Source organism: Bufo gargarizans, chromosome 1, assembly GCF_014858855.1.
Source record: "Bufo gargarizans isolate SCDJY-AF-19 chromosome 1, ASM1485885v1, whole genome shotgun sequence".
Lineage (NCBI taxonomy): Eukaryota > Metazoa > Chordata > Amphibia > Anura > Bufonidae > Bufo > Bufo gargarizans.
In genome coordinates, this window is record NC_058080.1 from 313,884,673 (window position 1) to 313,902,336 (window position 17,664).

The 17,664-nt window shown below is 42.7% G+C and overlaps 1 protein-coding gene across 1 annotated transcript in view; it reads right to left on the reverse strand.

Annotated features, from left to right (window-relative positions):
- SMU1 (SMU1 DNA replication regulator and spliceosomal factor) overlaps positions 1-17,664 on the reverse strand; it is a 32,621-nt gene that overhangs the window by 13,377 nt on the left and 1,580 nt on the right. Inside the window, exons 3-9 of the mRNA XM_044305453.1 lie at positions 15,299-15,451; positions 14,858-14,968; positions 9,219-9,347; positions 6,780-6,899; positions 3,133-3,249; positions 2,909-3,036; positions 1,593-1,719 (exon numbers count right to left, since the gene is read on the reverse strand). Of these exons, the coding sequence (XP_044161388.1) occupies positions 1,593-1,719; positions 2,909-3,036; positions 3,133-3,249; positions 6,780-6,899; positions 9,219-9,347; positions 14,858-14,968; positions 15,299-15,451 (885 nt within the window). The remainder of the gene's footprint in view (positions 1-1,592; positions 1,720-2,908; positions 3,037-3,132; positions 3,250-6,779; positions 6,900-9,218; positions 9,348-14,857; positions 14,969-15,298; positions 15,452-17,664) is intronic.

The window sequence follows — 17,664 nt, forward strand, 5'->3', positions numbered from 1 at the left end:
ACAGCAGTCTTCATATGTAAAGTCCATTCATGTAATCCTCAAGCAGTGGCTCTGGTTTGTTAAACTAGCGTAATCATCTGTAGTAGTACTCACTATCAAAGTGGCAGGCAGCGTAATGTCACTCACTCAGTCATGCACCTCCCACTTCATTAATGAAGCTGGCAGAGCAGGAGCGCAAATAAGTGAGTGACGTTACGCTGCTGGCCTGCCCACCGCTTTGATAGCGAGTACTACTACAGACAATTACGCTAGTTTAACAAACCAGAGCCACTGCTTGAGCATTAAATAAACAGACTTTACATGTAAAAACTGCTGTGAGCGCAGCCTGGTGTAATGGGGTCACTATTTACACAGGGACATGAGAAGACAAAGCATAACATGTTATATGTGTGTCCTCCACAGAGCCCCCATAATAGTGTCCTCCACAGAGCCCCCATAATAGTGTCCTCCACAGAGCCCCCATAATAGTGTCCTCCACAAATCCCCCATTAGTTCAAAACTCACCAAAAGCACACATTTTGTTTCGAAACATTTTTCTTCCTCAAAAACCTAGGGGCGTCTTATAAAGCGAAAAATGCGGTAAATTAGAGAAAAAAGGGGAGGGAATTAAACTTCCAATATTTTAATGTTTTTTGAGGTTTTTTTTTTTGTTAATTTTATAATAGTAACTTTTAAACCCCTTAGGGGGCTACAACCTGAGATCCTTTGATCCCTTGTCCCATTCACCCTAATAGAGATTCTATTAGGGTGAATGGGATTTTGACACGTTCCCTGTTGAGCTGTGATTCGTGCTTAGCAGGAAGCTTACCATGGCAGGCCTGGGAAGCTTCAGAAGGATGCCATAATAACCGATCGGAGCCCTGCAGGGGCTCAGATCGGAAGGCAGAGGGAGCCGCCTCCCTCTGCCTTACCTCACAGATGCCGCGACTGGAGTTGATTGTAGCACCTGAGGAGTTAAATGATGGCGATCGGCATGATTGCCATTCCCCATCATTGTGGCTGGGTGCTGTATGATACAGCCGGCACCCGCCACTTATAGAGTGGGCTCACTGCATCCATACATTACTTCAGCCAGTACCAGTATGTCACAGTGGCTGAAGGGGTTAAGAAAAATTGGCAGGATAACCAGGACAGATAAAGCATGTCCTTACATAAAAAGACAGGAATAGATGCTGGAAGCTGTAAATCATTTTCTACGGTGAGGGCAGGAGGCTCTTCGGGGTCTTGCATTGTACATATATACATATTTACCAGAAAAAAAGGATGCCACAGCGCACCTAGTGTCCAAAAGAGCTACTCATTTTGGCACAGATGAGGCAGTACAGAACATATAGTACAGCAGAGGAGCTACTAGACAACCAATAACCGTGTTTTACTACTGTAATGGCCAGGTTGACTTGTTTCTATACGAGTCTGGGGCATTGTGTTGCGTCTAGTTTCAAAATGTCCCAGGAAAGACCATCGTATGCTGGAAATATTGTATCCTAAGGCCAATGTATCTTGAGAGACTACTGTACATACATAACCAATAAACCCCACTATGTTTATCCACTCTTTTCAACTCTGTACCTTCCATTGATTTATTACTATACCTTCACAGTGCCATCAGAAGATGCACTAATAATGTAGTGACCATCTTGTGTGAAAGTGGCCTCATTCACGAATGAGGAATGCCCTCTGAATTCCTTCAGGGTTTTACCAGACTTCAATCCATGGATTCTAAAAAGAACGTTTCAAAATACACCAGCATTAAAATAATGGAGCAGTGCATAACCTGTGAATGAAGTCATTCAGATTGAAGAGATGACATTGCTAGCTCTGGCTATGATGGAAAAAATGTAAGTCAAGTAAATAAAAAACAAAAGAAAAAAGTAGACAGAAGCATGCGCTCTATCTCCATGTAGTACATTTATAAATGGTCTGGCAGTACAAGGGTACCTTTGATGTGAATTGTAAAGTTCCTATCTGTAGTTCTTTAAGGAGTTTTCTAGGACTTAACTATTGATGACTTTTTCTAAGGATCAGCGGGGACCTGTTTTCAGAGGCTCCTACAGATCAGTTGTGTTCACTAGCTACAACGCAGGAACCAGGCTAGGCACCAGAAATACACAGCTCTATTCGCTGTGTACTGAAGTGCACCTGGTTACTGCAGCGCTGCTCCCGTTCACCATGTATTTTTCTTCTTTTGAGTGAATTCACACAGTTTCTTGTACGGTTTCTCAGCACTTATATTTTTTGTAGCGGTTTTTGCAAAGGCAAAAAAAAAAAAAAAAAACACCAGCTCCAGACGTTAGTGGAAAATCTTTGGGAAATATGAAATGCAGGACTTACAAAGCTCCCCCCCTTACTGTCATTTTTTAAGAAAACAGCAAACGGAAGCAACTGTGTTTTTACGGCATTCTTTCCATTTGCCAAACCAAAATACTGTGCGAAGGAAGCATTTAAATGAATGTAATTATAATTACACTTGCTCACCACTGCGATTGCGTCGGCGAGCAGGTAAACAATGAAGCTTCAAACAGCTGATTGGCGAGGGTGTCAGCAGTTGCCCCTGTCGATCTGATATTGATCATCTATCCAGAGGATCAGTCATCAATATTAAAAATGCGAACAACTCCTTAAAATGCTTCTGATCCAGTCATGGGTTTGCCTGTCTGGTTCTGACCTCTTTCTGGTCGACCAATCTTTTACCCCACAAGGGTTAGGTCCCTGCACTTAGTCAAGTTAGGGACCATCGCCAAGTTGGTGGCCACCATTTAGGGCAGCTCATCCAAGTAGGTGCAGGTGGAGTAGAGAGCTGCATTGTTCCTTACACTACATGGACTTGCCTTGCTGTTACTCCAGTTTTTATAATGATCATCTTTTAATAGTGTGGTTGTGGAATAAAAGCTGGAAGACAGTAGCTCACCTGATAGTCTGGTCAAATGAAGCACTGAGGATTTGACTGCTGTCTTTTGAGAAGCTGAGGCATGTGACACCTTTACTGTGAGCACGTTCAAACCTCCTCAAACATTGTCCACTCTGAATTTTCCACACCTAAAGATGAAAAATAAAATTAAACCTCCACATACTATTTGTGTGAATATTTTAATATTGTAGGGGGAGGAGGGTGCAACCTTGATTAAATCATACCTTAATTTTCCCATCTTGTGCTCCTGTTGCTAGCATTTCTGTATCCCTACTAAAGCACATGCACAACACAGCATCATCCATCATCATAAAGTTATCTTGTGCTTGGTACTTCAAGTCCTAAAAAGAGACAACATAAAAAGTCTAAGGGTCCATTCACACGTCCACAAAATGGGTCCGCATCCGTTCCGCAATTTTGCGGAAGGGGTGCGGACCAATTCATTTTCAATGGGGCCGCAAAACAGTCGCGGACGTGTGAATGGACCCTAAGGGTTACATGATCACCTTTAACATTCTTGGAAGTCACAATTTAAAAACATTTATTCTCTGCAACACTGTATCCCATTAAAATTAAAGGGGTATTTCAGGAGAAAATGTTTAATTCAAAACTGGGTCCAGACAGTAATAAATAATCATTAGTCATCTTACTGATCAGTCGTCCCTGCACCAGTCCCCACTCCTCTCCACATCCTGATCTTGAGATGCTGGAAATGGCTTGGACTGTCCTGTCAGCCAATCAGTGGCAATTATATTTTTTTTTTAACACAAATTCCATTGGAATTCTGCCACAATTTGATTAGGTACTCTTCCCCACTGATTGTGGCGAGCAAAGTGCAGTCTCAATGCCTCCCCAACATGTTTCACTGAGATCTGGAGTGATCAGCCCCAACCCCTGATAATGCAGGATCTCTGCAAAACATGTAGGGTTATTCGGTACAATTAATGTGCCCCTGTAGTTTAATAAGCCACAATTTTCAATGCATGTACAAAGTGTCTGCTTGCTAGTAAGCCAGCACAACTAGAAGTCATTACATTCAGATGACATCAGTCTACAGTAAAGATACATTTTATAGACTGACACAACAATGATGTACATACAGGATAATTATTCACTGATATAGTTATTAAAACCAATTTACTCCAAGTTCCTATAGCATCTATAAGCAACTTATATGCAAATGAGCAAGTATGAGCACCAGGAGGCCGGACAGAGATCATGGAGCACTGCTTTTGTAATGCTCTTCTTGCAGTGCTTCAAGAGCTATCACCAGCCCCTGGTGCTCGAACTTGCACATTGGTATAGAACTAAAAACAAAAGATAATTCTACAGCAGTTCAACATACAGACAAAATAAAGGTCTCGTTTTAATCAGCAGGCTCAACCCTACCATGGTACCATATGCTGACAAATGCTCCATAAAGTGTGAAGCCTAACTCTTTTTTTAACATTGTTATGTTGAGACCTTTTGCAAAAATAAGATATTTCCCCATCTCTCTGTGCTGATTAAAAAGTAGCCTGCCTCCAATATCTCCAAATCAAACTGCCTAATAGTAAATCTGTCTTAGTTATCCATAGGAACCAATCAGCGCTCAGCTTTCATTTTTTTTCAAAGCCCTGTAGAAACTGAAAGCTAAGCTTCGATTGGTTGCTATGGGCAACTAAGACTGATTTATTATTTAATTTGACTTTGAGATATTGGAGGTGGGCTACTTTTTCGTGGCCCACCCTGTAGATTGTTTGAAATCTTTGCAAATTTATTGAAAAACCTAAATATTGACATAAGAATTCAGATTCTTTACTTAAGACTTAGTTGATGCACCTTTGGGACACATTACAACCTCTAGTCTTCTTGGGTATGCCATAAGGTTTGCACACCTGGATCGGGGGGGGGGGGTTCTGCAATTCTCCTCAGATCCTCTCAGGCTCTGTCAGGGTGGATAAGGACCATTGGTGGATAGCCATTTTCAGGTCTCTCTAGATGTTATAGAAGTCAGGGCTCTGGCTGGGCCACTAATGGATATTTACAGAGATGGCCATTAGCCACTCCTGTCTTGTCTGTGTGCTTAGGGTCATTGTCTTGTTAGAAGGTGAACCTTCAGCCCAGTCTGAAGTCCAGAGCACACTAGATCAGGTTTTGATAATATCTCCAATGAAAAACACCCTCATACCGTGATGCTGCCAAAACCATGCACCACAGTAAAGATTGTACTGGGCAAATATGACTCTTAGAATTGAAGTCAAAAAGTTCAATCTTGGTTTCATCAGACCAGAGAATCTTGTTTCTCACAGTTTAAGGGCTCATTCACACGACTGTAGGCAGTTTGCGCCATATTGCGGACCGCAAACCCATTGACTTGAATGAGTTCGCAATCCGCAAGATATGGCGACGTGCAGAGGAACAGATCAGAAGCCCATGGAAGCACATGACCTATTGTTTGCCATATATTACAGATCGAGGACCCATTCAAGTCAATGGGTCCACTCCGCAAATACGAGATTCACAGCCAGTGCATTGTGGGCCACAACATGGCCAGCCTACCTAGAGCCTTTAGGTGCTTTTTTTTCCCCTTCTTCTTTTACTGAGGAGAGGCTTCTTTCTGGCCACTCTGCCATAAAGCCCAGATTGGTGGAGTGCTGCAGTGATGATTGACCTTTGGAAGTTTCTCCCATCAGCACATAGGATCTTTGGAGCTCAACCAGAGTGACCATTGAGTTATTGGTCATCTCTCTAACCAAGGCACTTCTCCCCTGATCACATAAGTTTGGTGAGGTTGCAGTAAAATGTTTGTACCATTATCTAGATCTGTGCCTCCATACATACGTCTCTGAGCTCTACAGACAGTTCTTTCCTCCTCATGGCTTGATTTTTGCTCTGGTATGCATTGTCAGGTGAGACCTTATATAGACGGTTTTGTCTTTCCGAATCATGTCCAGAGGTGGACTCCAATCAAGGTGTAGAAACATCTCAAAGATGATCAAGAGAAATTGAAAGCACCCAGAAATTAATTTTAAGTGTCATAGGAAAGGGACTTCATACTTTAAATTTTAGTTTTTCCCCTTTTAATAAATTTGCAAACACAAGATTCTATCATATGAAGATCTTAAATCTTAATATACCAACATTCGTTTTAACTTCTTTCCCGATTTACAAGCCAACAGCTATCTCCAGAACTTACTGCCCAACTTAACCCCCCAAGAATGGAGCCAAGCTATACAGGCCTTCCTCAAACGATAGAGATTAGAGATAGAGATATAAAAAAAAAAAATACACAAATAGTGCAGCAGCACAGTCAGAGAGAGTGGACTGGGTGCAATTCCCCACAGAGGTCGGCCCTTCCTCCACGATTATATACTTAGCAAATGACGAGGCAGCACTTCCAGCTTTAAGTGAACGGGTGATGACCCCAAACTTTAATCCAAGCAACGTTTCGGCCTGCTCAATGAGGCCTTTACATATATAATCACACACATATACATATATATATATATATATATATATATATATATATATATATATATATATATAGAATACACCATTCACAATAGGTGATGTTAACAACACCCTGCACAGGTCACTCAGCATGTCTAGAGAACTCTTCCATAGATGGCAATGAGCAATCTTCTCTCCATTGTTCCTATTTAGCTGCTGAAAAGCATATCTGTAAAGGCTTTTAACACGGTGCCATGCACACATCTGGATTTTTTGTGGCCGTTTAACAAATTATAGAACATGCCCTATTCTGGTCTGCACTGGACAGGAATAGTCCTTTCTATTGACGAGAGTGAGAAAAATAAGGAACTCATATGGTATCCATGTTTTGCGGCCTAGTTTTAATGAAACAAGTTATTTTTATACACATAGTACTTGCCTTTCTTATTTTTCCTGTTGTGAAGTTCCACACCTCAATAAATCCATCCACTGACCCAGTCACCAAATACTGGCCATCAGGCGAAAATCGGGCACATTCTACGTGTGATTTTTGACCAAACTGTAAAAAAAATAAAAATAAAAAAGGAAGAAAATTTCAATATTAAAGCATAACCATTACCAAGCTTTTATGGATTTCACTTATGTATATAAATACTATGTATGCTTTTATTGGAGAAAAGTGTAGTTCATTTACTAGTAGGTGGAAATAATAAAACACTTGATTAGTAAATCGGCCAATAAGAATGTGTAGTGGTACACAGACAACTGACAATGATGTAATCTGCCCCCATTCCTGTCAGGCTGCTCAGCCATGATGGCATCACACACAGGATTATATCTGTGGAAGAGCAGAGTTACTGCCTGCTCTATAATTGATAGTAATGATGAGATCCTGTGTGCAATAAGCGGCCAGGCAATGAAACACTCAGTGCTATATGATGAAGGCAGGCACTAGAGCACACTGTGTAGGTTGGGATAGGGGTCCGATTGCTTGTATTCTATTGTTTTTCAAGAAAACAGTTTAAGAAAAATTATCAGATTCAAAAAAAAGAGAACAATGTGTAGTGAGGCCCACACAACAGCTCTACAGAGGGACGCAACTTGCCCTATTCACATTGAAAAACGAGATGCTGGTCTTTGGTTACAGGACTTCAATGCCAACATCACATCACAAGAGGTGATCACTGGCCTCAACGGTATACAGCAGTAGCCAAACACTGACACAAATTTTGGTTTTCAAAAAGTTTCCTGCTTTAGTTTTTACAAGGGGCAGTTTGCATTAGGCTACTTTCACACTCACGTTTCTGTGTGGATCCGTCGTGGACGGGTCTGTTCAGATAATACAACCGTCTGCATCCGTTCTGAACGGATCCGTTTGTATTATCTTTAACATGGCCAAAACGGATCCTTCTTGAACACCATTGAAAGTCAATGGAGGACGGAACTGTTTTCTATTGTGCCAGATTGTGTCATAGAAAACTGATCCTTTCCCATTGACTTACATTGTGTGCCAGGACGGATCCGTTTCAGACGACATCAAAACGCTGCAAGCAGTAGAATGGAGACTGAACTGATGCATTCTGAGCGGATCCTTTTCCCTTCAGAATGCAAACTGATCCGTTTTGGACCGCTTGTGAGAGCCCTGAACGGATGTCAAACGGAAAGCCAAAACGCCAGTGTGAAAGTAGCCTGAAAGGGATATTCTGGTAATGTTATCTGCTAGCCACAGGAAAAAAGAATATCAGATCAGTGGGAGTACCACCAATTTGTTATCCCCTATACTGTGGTTAGTGGATAGCTTAACACAGTCATGCTCAACCTGCGGCCCTCCAGCTGTTGCAAAACTACAACTCCCAGCATGCCCGAACAGCCTACAGCAGGGCATTGTGGGAGTTGTAGTTTTACAACAGCTGGAGGGCCGCAGGTTGAGCATGCCTGGCTTAACATAACCACAATACCCCTTTATCTCTAGATTGTTATGAAGGGTGATCAAATAAATAGTAATTAATTGCAGTAATTCCTTGTCATGAAAAGTAACAATCACAAAAACCCAAATTTTCACTTCATTTCAGCCCTGCCACAAAATGACCTAACTTTATTTCAGTGATCTTCTCATTAGCTCAGGAGACAGTGCTAACGAGGTAATGCTGATTGAATTAGAAGAGCAAACTGGTTGTTTTGAAAGGAGGGCTGGCGCTTCAAATCACTGTCTCCCTCTGCTAGGCCTCTTGCACACGACCGTTGCCGGACGTGGCCCGTATTGAGACCCACAAACAGCCCATTCACCTGAATAGGTCCGAAATCTGCAAGGTGAACTTGTTCTATTGTTTTTTGCGGACAGATCACGGACCCATTCAAGTTAAATGAGCCTGGAGCCGTCATGATTAGAAAATAATGGTTTGCCGTCAGTCAGGATTTGGCCCAGAAGCGGATATCAAGCATGCCAGAACGAATTGCAGAACTCTTGCGAAGGGTCAAAACTGGAATTATTTTGTCTTTGTACTTTAGTATATTATAGAAATTATAAAAAAAAAAAAAAAAAAAAAAAAAAAAATAATAATCTAAAATACTGAGGCAGCAAACTTTGTGAAAACCATTGGTTGCAGCAATTACAGACAACTGGTTTAACAGTACCAACTTGTCCTCTTATGTAGCTTTTACATGTATTTTCATTAGTGACTTTTGCTCTGTTGAATTGGGGTTAAAATGACAAACTGGGATAGAAGCAGCTGAAGCTGTGGCCTCTACAGATCTAAAGGAAATAATATATCTGGCTTACTGAGAAGAAATAACAATGATAACACATAGTGGGGGGAAAACCCCAACATAAATGCAAGGCATGAAAAGGGTTACATGAAAATATTGATTGGCGCTTTACCTTTATGTGTCTGCTCAGTTGTGTAGGGAACTTTTCTTCTTCCACATCTTTCACGGCTGCTTTACCACGGAACAAATCAATGGTCATTCCTGGAGGTAAAAGCCCCTGATGCTGCTGCCATTTCAAAGCCTGGAAAAGAGAAATCATTTGTGGAAAAACGGAGGGACATTTAGCAAGCCCTTAATGTCACTACTGTGGCGTAAAAAAGTCACAGCTTATGGCGCATGCTATGTGTGCACCATAATTTGCAACTTTTTGAGCTTCTCTGCACTTTTCTGAAATGCCGAATAAAGGGGACAGGACTTTGCACAGCCAGCCGCATATACTATAACTTTTGCCAGAAAGTGGCGGAAGTTATAGCTGAAGGTGATTAGGTGCATCTCACGCCAGTGCAGGGAGAGCAAGACTGGCGTATGGGTCTGGCTCCTGCCACCCCCACCATCAGCTGTGGGGCTCGTGCAAGTGCTGCAGCCTCTTCATTGTCTAACTGCACACCGTCTAACTTGTAGCAGCAGTGCAGCGTAATTACAACATTGCACTGTCGCAACTATCTAGTCGGCGTGCAAGTAAACAGTGAAGCAAGGATAGGTCATCAGTATACTAGCACAATCACTTATGCTTGTTTGCCTGGAGTAAAGCGTGCCAGCATTGAATCCTGGCGCGTTCCAGTGAAGGGAAATTTTAATAACTTAAAGGGGTTGGCCACTTTCTGGTTACTGCTGACTGGTGTGTTTGTAAGATGGCACCGACTAATATAGTCAGTCTTGAAATTCTACACCATTTCCAATATTTATTAAGATATGCCCCATTGTTTACAAAGTCTTTGGTGTTGTCCACACACAGAGGTCCTGTCCACAAAATGGAGATTGATGGAGGGTCATGTGACCAGGAAAATCACCTCCATGTAAGGTCTTCCCCATTCAAATACACAGTACCTGCTGTGGGGGGTCAGCTCAATAGTGGTAGGCACAGCAGTCAGAAACACAACAGGGATTTGCCTGTTTTCTTTTTTTTCATTCACAGGCAAAAATATAAGGCCTTTAAATTCAGGTAAAAACGCTAAATAAATTCCTGCTCGGCTGAGCACTAACTAAACACAAGATCACCCTTTCTATACTGGTGGCCTACTACAAGCCACACGACACAACTCAAAGTAAACTTAGCGTCCTTTTTGTCGTTTTAGCAGACTTCAGCGGTGAGGGTGAAAGACAGTCTGTTCAACCAGTCCCTCATAGTGCAGACCTTTACGCTGGGTTCAGACCCGAGCGTTCTGAAACGAGCGCTCTGTATGCGCGATTGTACGGGCGTTTACAATCGCGCATACAGAGACTGGCGTTCACACATTGTCGCGCGTTCCCGAATTTCTATGTGCGGGAACGCGCGACAAACGCCCAAAAAAAAGCTCAAGCACTTGTTTGAGCGTCGGGCGTTTTACAGCGCGATCGTACGCGCTGTAAAACGCCCAGGTGAGAACCATTCCCATAGGGAATCATTGGTTCTTGCCTGTTGTGCGTTTTACAGCGCGTAGGAACGCGCTGTAAAACGCTCAGGTGTGAACCCAGCCTTATAGCCTAGAAATGAGCCAAGATCCATCACCTGGCTGAGAGCTCTATAGGAAACCTGTTCTGGACAGGAAGGGAATGAGGAGCCCCACTACCAACCTGCTTATCATTCCATAAAAATCCAGGCCCGACAACAACATTAACCAAAGTCCTCATGTTTTACTAAGACAACCCATCTTTCCTGGATTTCTTATATCTCACCCAGCTTTCCTAGTTGAGATATCCACTTCCTGTAGCCTAGTACATTATATATGAAAGACACCTAGGCGAAATATAACGACTTTCTACTACTTTTCCAGTCACCGTCTCACACTGCCCATCTGCACTTGTTCTGTTGGCAGTTTAGTGCAGATGCAGGGTATTTGAATGGAAGAGACATCACATGGAGGTGTTTTGCCTGCTCACATGACCATCAGCAACCATTTTATGGACAGGACCTCTGTGTGGGCAGCACAAAAGACTTTGTAAACAATGGGGCATACCACATGAAATATAGAAAATGGCGCAGAATTTCAACAAAGACTATATTAGTAAGTGCCATATAGTTAACTTAGAGACACATTGGTCAACAATAACCAGAAAGTGGCCAAGCCCTTTTAACCACTTCAACCCCGCTAGCTGAAACCCCCTTCATGACCAGAGCACTTTTTACACTTCGGCACTACACTCCTTTCACCGTTTATCGCTCGGTCATGCAACTTACCACCCAAATGAATTTTACCTCCTTTTCTTCTCACTAATAGAGCTTTCATTTGGTGGTATTTTATTGCTGCTGACATTTTTAAATTTTTTGTTATTAATCGAAATGTAATGATTTTTTTGCAAAAAAAATGACATTTTTCACTTTCAGCTGTAAAATTTTGCAAAAAAAACTACATCCATATATAAATTTTTCGCTAAATTTATAGTTCTACTTGTCTTTGATAAAAAAAAAAAATGTTTGGGCAAAAAAAAAAAATGGTTTGGGTAAAAGTTATAGCGTTTACAAACTATGGTACAAAAATGTGAATTTCCGCTTTTTGAAGCAGCTCTGACTTTGAGCACCTGTCATGATTCCTGAGGTTCTACAATGCCCAGACAGTAGAAAAACCCCACAAATGACCCCATTTCGGAAAGTAGACACCCTAAGGTATTCGCTGATGGGCATAGTGAGTTCATAGAACTTTTTATTTTTTTTGTCACAAGTTAGCGGAAAATGATGATGATTTTTTATTTTTATTTTTTTCTTACAAAGTCTCATATTCCACTAACTTGCGACAAAGGAATACCTTGGGGTGTCTTCTTTCCAAAATGGGGTCACTTGTGGGGTAGTTATACTGCCCTGGCAATTTAGGGGCCCATATGTGTGAGAAGAACTTTGCAATCGAAATGTGTAAAAAATGACCGGTGAAATCCGAAAGGTGCACTTTGGAATATGTGCCCCTTTGCCCACCTTGGCTGCAAAAAAAGTGTCACACATCTGGTATCGCCGTACTCAGGAGAAGTTGGGGAATGTATTTTGGCGTGCCATTTTACATATAACCATGCTGGGTGAGAGAAATATCTTGGTGAGAGAAATATCTTGGCAAGAGACAACTTTTCCAATTTTTTTATACAAAGTTGGCATTTGACCAAGATATTTTTCTCACCCAGCATGGGTATATGTAAAATGACACCCCAAAACACCTTGCCCAACTTCTCCTGAGTACGGCAATACCACATGTGTGACACTTTTTTGCAGCCTAGATGCGCAAAGGGGCCCAAATTCCTTTTAGGAGGGCATTTTTAGACATTTGGATCCCAGACTTCTTCTCACACTTTCGGGCCCCTAAAAAGCCAGGGCAGTATAAATACCCCACATGTGACCCCACTTTGGAAAGAAGACACCCCAAGGTATTCAATGAGGGGCCTGGCGAGTTCCTAGAAAAAAATTTTTTTTTGCATAAGTTAGCGGATATTGATTTTTTTTGTTTTTTTCTCACAAAGTCTCACTTTCCGCTAACTTAGGACAAAAATGTCAATCTTTCATGGACTCAATATGCCCCTCACGGAATACCTTGGGGTGTCTTCTTTCCGAAATGGGGTCACATGTGGGGTATTTATACTGCCCTGGCTTTTTAGGGGCCCTAAAGCGTGAGAAGAAGTCTGGAATATAAATGTCTAAAAATGTTTACGCATTTGGATTCCGTGAGGGGTATGGTGAGATCATGTGAGATTTTATTTTTTGACACAAGTTAGTGGAATATGAGACTTCGTAACAAAAACAAACAAAAAATTTCCGCTAACTTGTGCCAAAAAAAATGTCTGAATGGAGCCTTACCAGGGGGGTGATCAATGACAGGGGGGTGATCACCCATATAGACTCCCTGATCACCCCCCTGTCATTGATCACCCCCCTGGTAAGGCTCCATTCAGAAGTCCGTATGATTTTTACGGATCCATGGATCGGATCCGCAAAACACATGCAGACGTCTGAATGGAGCCTTACAGGGGGGTTATCAATGACAGGGGGTGATCAGGGTGATCACCCCCCTGTCACTGATCACCCCCCCTGTCACTGATCACCCCCCCTGTAAGGCTCCATTCAGACGTCCGCATGATTTTTACAGATCCATGGATACATGGATCGGATCCACAAAACACATGCGGACGTCTGAATCGTCTGAATGGAGCCTTACAGGGGGGTGATCAGGGAGTGTATATGGGTGATCACCCGCCTGTCATTGATCACCCCCTGTAAGGCTCCATTCAGACGTCCGCATGATTTTTACGGATCCATGGATACATGGATCGGATCCACAAAACACATGCGGACGTCTGAATGGAGCCTTACAGGGGGGGGGGTGATCAATGACAGGCGGTGATCAGGGAGTGTATATGGGTTATCACCCGCCTGTCATTGATCACCCCCCTGTAAGGCTCCATTCAGACGTCTGCATGTGTTTTGCGGATCCGATCCATGTATCCGTGGATCCGTAAAAATCATACGGACGTCTGAACGGAGCCTGACAGGGGGGTGATCAATGACAGGGGGGTGATCAGGGAGTTTATATGGGGTGATCATGGGTGATCAGGGGTTCATAAAGGGTTAATAAGTGACGGGGGGGCGTAGTGTAGTGTAGAGTTTGGTGCGACTTTACTGACCTACCTGTGTCCTCTGGTGGTCGATCCTAACAAAAGGGACCACCAGAGGACCAGGTAGGAGGTATATTAGACGCTGTTATCAAAACAGCGTCTAATATACCTGTTAGGGGTTAAAAAATTTGGATCTCCAGCCTGCCAGCGAGCGATCGCCGCTGGCAGGCTGGAGATCCACTCGCTTACCTTCCGTTCCTGTGAGCGCGCGCGCCTGTGTGCGCGCGTTCACAGGAAATCCCGGCCCTCGCGAGATGACGCATATATGCGTGACTCTGCGCAGGGCTGCCACCTCCGGACCGCACATCTGCGTTAGGCGGTCCGGAGGTGGTTAAAGAGGACCTGCCACCATAAAACTGCAAAGTAATCTGCAGGCGGCATGTTATAGAGCAAGAGCAGCTTGATACATGGGTGTATGTTAAAAGATTCAGTAGAACTTGTAATTTATACATTGAAATTCCTGCTCATTCTGGGCTCTGAAGTGAAGGAGGTGGTCCTATCAGTGATTGACAGCTATCTCTATATACACAGTCATAGATGGAAGGCTGTCAGTCACTGATAGGATCGCCTCCTTGACTTCAAAGCCCAGAATGAGCAGGGATTTAAATGTATAAAACACACATTATATTAATCTGCTCAGCTCCTCCTGCTTTATAATATGCCGCCGTTAGCTCAAAAAACAGGTTCACTTTACGGGCCAAAGCAAATTCTACAGCATTTTCCTTTTTCATCCCTGCCTTTAGGGCAAGGCCACATGTTACACCACAGTCCAAAATATCGCATTGAAGGCACACTAGAAGATTGCACGCTGTTACAGCTATAAAAGTGCAACCAGCTTCATGCTAAGCCCACGGCTTTGGAATGGGATATCCAACACATACTTATATAGGAGTAAGAGTCAGGTGTTCATAAACTCAAGCCATATAGTGTACATCAAATTAAAGGAATTCAATATTTCTTTACCTGGCCCAGCAAAGCCATGAGACGAGATGGGGGTACCACACTCACTTCACCAGCAAGAGCTTGGGCTATGGCAGCTCTCCTTTTCTCTTTGCTGCTGCCATCTGGATACGCCTGTAAGAATCACCAAAATAATAATTAATAATTGTGTAGAATATTGGGTCGTGTAGAGCAGATTTCTGCTGTAATGTGTGCCAATTTTCTACCGCATGTTGTAAATTCAGTTGGGCCACGCAGGTCCTGCCTCCTCCAGCCCTCTTTTTGGAAAAGTGGCGAGGGTGTAGGAAAAAGAATTACAAATGTTGATGCAAACCAGGCCTTGTGACAGGTTTCTGGCGTAGAAGAAGCTTGATAAATGTCCCTAATTGTGTTAGGGAATGTAAGTCTCGAACACCTTGTCTAAATTTAAAGTCATTTTATGATAGAGAAAATTAGGAAACATACCTCACGGGGGTCAAAATAAGATCTAGCCAATAGGTTTTCAAGATGTATGTATCTTTCGGGCTGTGTCTGCTTTAACATGATCATGGGGTCAGTCTGTCTCAGAAGAGATCTGGCAGCTCCCAGCTCTCGGAGCTCAATCAATTCCAGAACAACCTACAAGGTAGAAAGATAAAACGCAGAAGAAGTCACAGACAGCACATACAGCATAAAGTGCTACTTATAAGGGCCCTAACAGACGGATTACCGTCCAGGTGAGTTTAAAACAGACAGCACCCAGACTGAATACCGACGCGTTTAACTAAATGGATATCATCATATTCATATACAGACTATCATGTAAAAACTCCTCCGTGTTCACTGTCTGGACAAGTTTTTGATCACCTCCCTAGAACAGTCCCTAACCCCTTAGTGACTAACCTGTTTTGGGCCTTGCCAACCAAGCGTTTTTTCTTCCTTTTTTCCATCATTGCGATCCAAGAGCTATAACTTTTTTTATTCTTCAGTCTATATAGCTTTCTGAGGGCTTGTTTTTTTGCGGGACAAGTTGTAATTTTTAATGTGACATTTTGGGGTACAAATAAAACTTTCTGATTAACTTTTATTAACTCTTTCTGGGAGGGAGATGGGAAAAACAGCAATAAGTTTTTAAGTTATAAACATTACTGCGTTTTTTTGGTATAAATAACAATCGCTTTATTCTCTGGGTCAGTATAATTACAGTGATACCAAATAATTTTTTTTTACATTTTACAACTTTTTGCAATAATTTTTTTTTTTCTTTGCCGCTTCCCAAGACCCATACCCTTTTTATTTTTCTTTCTATGGAGTCGTGCGAGGGGCTTGATTATTGCGGGATGACTTGTATTTTTCATTGGCATCATTTTGGAGTAAATGGCGCTTTTTGATCGCTTGTTATTAAATTTTTCGGTGGCAACTAAGACTAAATTAGCAATTCTGTATTTTATTTTTTTTAAGTGTTCACCGTAGGGGATAGTTTCTGAGATATTTATGAAGTCTGGGTCGTTAGGACACGGCAATAACAAACATAAGGGAAATATTATTTTATTTGCAATTTTTTTCATTGAAAAGCGTATTTTCAAAGAAAAAAAAAGCATAATTTTTTTTATTGAATAATTTAGTTTTGTATTTTACCACTTACCGTAATAGTCCCACAAGGGGACTATAACAGATTGCATTTTAAAAGCAATCAAAAAAAGCTATGCACAGTCTGCTGGAAATTACTGAAGGCTGGTCTGGGACCCCAGGCAGCCTTCACACACATCGGCACCCCGTGATCGCATTTGCGGGGTGCTGATGGGAGGCAGCGGGAGTCCACTCCCACTGTCAGCACAGTGCATGCAGCGGGCACCATTGCCCGCAGCATGTAAAGTGTTGAACAGCCCGGATAAGCACTCCTGCTGGTCCGGGCTGGTAGAGCAAGGCTGTGGCTCTCGTGCAGTATTTAGACTGGGCCGAGGTTAAAAAAAAAAAAAAAAAAGGCGGCAGCCCAGCCTAAGGCCCCTTAGTGACTGTATAAAAACATGTATGGGCGGTCACTTGGGGGTTAACATGACTTCTCCAGCCTCCTTCCCCATCCTTGCTAATGCTCATTATGTGGGGACAATTAGTTGGCAATCTTTTTCTTGTTGGTAGTTTAATCTCTTGTACGTTATAATTATTATACCCTTGTAATAGAAATCAACTCTGTGTATACTGGTGAGCCTGTGTTAGACCTGAACTTCTACAAATGTACAGACTTAATATATTTGACTGGCTGTACACTTTAATTATTCTTCATTTTAGACTAACAATAAAAAAATTGTGTAGAGATGGAACAAGTTGAGAGGCAGGCAACCAAAGTAGTACATTAATCTGTGGACTACAGCACCCAGAAAGATTATTAAAATTGGGGTTAGGCTACTTTCACACTAGCGTTCGGGTGTCCGCTCGTGAGCTCCGTTTGAAGGGGCTCACGAGCGGACCCGAACGCAGCCGTCCAGCCCTGATGCAGTCTGAATGGAGCGGATCCGCTCAGACTGCATCAGTCTGGCGGCGTTCAGCCTCCGCTCCGCTCGCCTCCGCACGGACAGGCGGACAGCTGAACGCTGCTTGCAGCGTTCGGGTGTCCGCCTGGCCGTGCGGATCCGTCCAGACTTACAATGTAAGTCAATGGGGACGGATCCGTTTGAAGATGCCACAATGTGGCTCAATCTTCAAGCGGATCCGTCCCCCATTGACTTTACATTGAAAGTCTGGACGGATCCGTCTGAGGCTATTTTCACACTTAGCTTTTTTTAAGCTAATATAATGCAGACGGATCCGTTCTGAACGGAGCCTCCGTCTGCATTATTATGAGCGGATCCGTT